We start from the raw sequence: 4,163 nt of genomic DNA on the forward strand, positions 1-4,163 counted from the left end.
TTGGATGAACCAATTAATAATTAGATAGGAAAATGTTCTTTACAGGAGATAGATTTCTTTTTTTAATTGAAGATTTTGAACCACGTGAAGTTAGGAGCAGTTCTGACTGGATAGAACAGATTTATACACAAATACATATATTTTATCTTAAATGCAAAATTTATATATTTTTGTTCAGTTTTGGCTTAATTACATCTTTGAGTATGTCTTTCTTTTTGCAAACAACCTCTTTAAAATCAGTGTACTCCAGTAAATGATTAATTGAATGATTAATCAATTACTAAATTAGTTGAAGATTATTTCAACTATCGATTAATCATGACCATTCATGACTAATGTAGTTAATCGCTCCAGTAGTGTGTGGTTTTATCCCCGTTCTCACACAGAGTCTTTGTTAAATTCACAGATGAAGAACATGGTGGGATGGCAGGCCACGTCGGTCCACTCCCCGGACGCCACCATCTCCGTGCAGTCCTCGTCGTCGTAGGCGTTGTTGGGCTCCCCTTGCCTCCACCTGCTGAAGGTGCTCATCGGGGAGCGGTCCACGTAGGTGAAAAGCCCTTCCTGGTCCAGGTCGTGAACGCCGATGTAGACTCTGCTCAGGCCTGCCTCTGTTATGTAGCCGGCGATGGCCGCGTTGGCTCCGTCGTCCTTCGGCATGGCCAGGTGCCCCCCCCTCGCCTGGCAGTAAGCCTCGGCGTCGGCGTAGCGCTTCTCCTCCTTCACCAACAGATAGACCTTACTGTCTGTCTCTTTTATGCCTGCAACAGCTGCAGGGGAGGGCAGTGCTGTGAAATGACCACTTGATTTTCTATAAATTTCTTATTGACTTGCACACCAATTACATTTGGATGAATGGTTACTGCATAATAATGATTCGTTTAAGAGAATGTTAGTGTAGAAGGTTTAGAGTATACCATTTTTAATAAAGTTCAGTTCTGAGGACAGGTGAGCCACGACGATGTCCATTTCTCCAATCGTCTTCCTCATTGACGCGCACTCACATGGAACACCTGGTAAGGCGGACGTTTGATGGATTACCACTCTGCCGCTTTACAAGTTTTGAATTTGTTAAACTGAATAAAGTAGCTTTTTGTCTAACCTGGCTCTCCGTTAGGACCTCTAGGTCCTGGGTCGCCCATGTCACCTTTAACCCCTGAGAATAAAAAAGAGAATTCATTCAAAACTAATATTTTCTTGAAAGTTTATTGCTAAATATACTTTTTTACGAGAGGGTCTGAAGTATTTGTGCATGTGTGTGTGGTAGCTCTCCCTAACTAAAAGAGAATCCGTTGTATAAGTAACTTTAAAAACAAACAACAAAAAATTCTAACACTTACAAACATACTTAGAAATCTTATTGTACACTTGTTGATCTTATTTTACGCATACAAAGAGATATTTGCACGTTTTGTGAATCTTTTTGAGACTAATTCACTGTCCACTTAGAAAGTGTCAACCAAAGAAAATCAGCTTCTTGTTCAAATGGCAACATCTCAAGGCATCAAAGTGATATTCAGGAAGGATATGGGATTGTTAGGAAGCCTGCAGTCGATCCCATGTGGGTCAGAAATGGTTCCCAGATGGGACTGCTGGTCGGGCAGTGGGTGGAATAAATGAAGATGGATTACTGCGTCCAGGTTCCACAAAACAAGACAACTGAAACGTGGACACAGTATTCCAAAGCAAAATAAACCTAGACTGGTGTTAGAAGAGCTAAAAGCGCTAACGTTAACATTCTGAATGACCACAAGCTAAACCATATTTTAAAAACTAGCGGCTAGGCTAAAACCCAGGAGACAAACCAGTTTTAATGAGTTACACCAGTTTTGACAAAAAGAGAGTTTAAACATTAAGAATCAAATCAGAAGTTTGTTGATTTTTACAAAAGTCGGATGTTGTCTTAACAACCAGCTAATGGAGACTGAACCTCTGCAGACGATGGTGTAAAAAAGGATATAAACTGAAGAATATAAATATCCTGAGCAACTTCTTCACAAAACGGGAATAAAACAGCATCTTCAGTCAGAGGTGTCTTCAGAACCGCTGGATTACATACTGCTAAGGAGATTCTTACTGCCGACAGACATAACCATCTAAAGTGACTCTTTGAGAACTTTGACTTGCAACAATGTTTAATTTTCCTTTAAGATTTAAGTTTTGAATTTATGTAACTGTATTATTTTGACCCTGAAATTAAATTAAATTTTTATTTCGAACAAGTTAGCTGTCAGAGGAGAAAACAATATATATACATATTAATAATCAAACATAAAAATGGATGAAAGGAAATCAACAATAAATCCAAAGGCCAAACTTATAATATTTACACATATGATGAGTTTAGGTTAACTTTTGACCACTACCTACCTTTTATTCCACTTGGGCCAAATTTTCCATGATGTCCCATAATTCCTTTCTGTCCTTTAAGCCCAGGTTCTCCTGAAAAAGCAACACATTATAAAAACTTTCCAAACTTTAAAAAAACAACGGATCTCTGATTAAAGTTCTGCTTTTAGATACTTTCTGTAAACACCTAAATCAGAATATAGTGACTCAATCTGAAAACATCCTCCACGCTTTATTAATCTCTGCAGTAAACTCTTGCAGTAACCCTGCATTCCTAAATTCGTTCCTCCTCCAACTTTTCACCCAAATGTAAACACATGGAGATCTGTGGCTGGCCGGGACGCAACTTAACTGCACATTATCAGCACAAGAAATGTGATCTTTGCCCCGGTAACTGCTGCAAGTCTTAGAACATAGAAACGAGGCTTTAGGGAAACAAACGTACAAAACAAATATTCAGGAGAACACTGCAAAAACACAAAATCTTACCAAATATTTTGGTGTAGTTTCTAGTGCAAATATCTTGGTACACTTGAAATGAGACAAAACTAACATGCAAGTAACTTTTTAGGAGCTTCTTTTAACTTCATAATTCTTTAATATTGATGAAAAAGTGCAAGTTTCATTTCACTTATAACATGGGAAAAATGTGTTGTTATAAGTGGCATAATCTGCTAATGTGACAAGTATTTTTTCTTCAATATTAAGGATTTTTTTTTAACCGAAAACAAGCTCATATTTTTTCCTGAAAAGTTATTTGCATGTTAGTTTTGTCTTATTTGAAGTGTACAAAGATGTTTGCACTAGAAACTAGACTAAAGTTGAGTGTTTTTGCAGTGCAACATGAAGGTTTACCGTTCCCTCCTGGAGGGCCGACTCTTCCTGGTCTGCCAGGCGTTCCTTTTTGTCCTTTTTCTCCTGGTTCTCCTGCAGCAGCAGGAAATCAAATCAGACATATTTCACCTTTAATATGATTGTTGTGTTGAGAAAAGCAGATTATGCACAATGTGGATCATTTGCCTTTGAGTCCAGGGACAAGGATCTGAATTGTACAGGAGTCTTCTGCCACTTGTTGTCCATGTAATAGCTGCACTTGTAATAAACTCATCATCATCACAGATATCAGAGTCGCATGGAGTAAAGGTTTCCATCGTGCCATTCTTCCACATGGACTGGATGGTGTGTTTACTGGAGAAACAGAACAAGATTAGAAAATATTAGGTTAGAGGATGAAACTGGTTCAGAGCTGAAGTAGTGACGTTTAGATTCACTGCAAAAACATAAAATCCTACTGAGTGTTTTTGGTTTTCTAGTGTAAAAACCTTTTAACACTTGAATTAAAACAAAAATAACCTACAAGTTAATTTTCAGTAAGATATAAAGCTTGTTTTAAGTCAGTAATGCACTGTCACAATCAGACATTTTCCCCAGGATATAAATGAAATCCACAAGTAGAACTAGAACATTTTCATCAATATTATGGTGTTATTGAGTAAAACAAGCTCCTACATCTTGCTGAAAAGTGACTTGTGAGTTAGTTTTGTCTTAATTCAAGAGCCTCTAAGATATTTGCACTAGAATCCTTGGTAAAGGTTTGTGTTGATGCAGTGTCGTTCCTTTAGAAGGTGCTCATAATAATCCTGGAGCAGAGACAAAACACATGATTTATTTTTATGAAAACTTCTATCTTTTTAGAAATATTTCACAGTTTAAGATTAAAACCTTTGGTTTTTCTGACGCTCACCTTGACGAGTGTTTTCCAGACCAGACAGGCGACTCCAGCTTCCAGATCTGCAGCAGCTTTGATTTCTGGG

The 4,163-nt window shown here is 37.9% G+C and overlaps 1 protein-coding gene across 3 annotated transcripts; it reads right to left on the bottom strand.

The window, feature by feature from the left end:
* Nucleotides 1–4,163, bottom strand: colec11 (collectin subfamily member 11). 3 transcript variants are annotated; one of them, XM_023353137.1, is made up of 7 exons: nt 4,094–4,163; nt 3,370–3,537; nt 3,205–3,276; nt 2,371–2,442; nt 1,103–1,156; nt 918–1,013; nt 1–720 (listed from the first exon to the last, which is right to left on the bottom strand). In XM_023353137.1, exons 2-7 carry the CDS (start codon nt 3,506–3,508, stop codon nt 401–403), a joined length of 753 nt encoding a protein of 250 aa, XP_023208905.1. In that variant the 5' UTR covers nt 3,509–3,537; nt 4,094–4,163; the 3' UTR covers nt 1–400. The 3 variants fall into 3 exon arrangements, with proteins under 3 accessions (XP_023208905.1, XP_023208904.1, XP_014325110.1); XM_023353136.1 differs by having other exon boundaries at nt 1–770; XM_014469624.2 differs by having other exon boundaries at nt 1–788.

Source organism: Xiphophorus maculatus, chromosome 19 (genome assembly GCF_002775205.1).
Source record: "Xiphophorus maculatus strain JP 163 A chromosome 19, X_maculatus-5.0-male, whole genome shotgun sequence".
NCBI lineage: Eukaryota > Metazoa > Chordata > Actinopteri > Cyprinodontiformes > Poeciliidae > Xiphophorus > Xiphophorus maculatus.

Bases quoted from the DNA above. Each gene is read 5' to 3' on its own strand.
- colec11 (XM_014469624.2), bottom strand. From the start codon at position 3,508: ATGGCACGATGGAAACCTTTACTCCATGCGACTCTGATATCTGTGATG. The intron at 3,277-3,369 runs GCAAATGATCCA...CTGCTGCTGCAG, and splicing joins CCTTGTCCCTGGACTCAAAG to GAGAACCAGGAGAAAAAGGA. The intron at 1,157-2,370 runs GTAGGTAGTGGT...TTTTATTCTCAG, and splicing joins TGGCCCAAGTGGAATAAAAG to GGGTTAAAGGTGACATGGGC.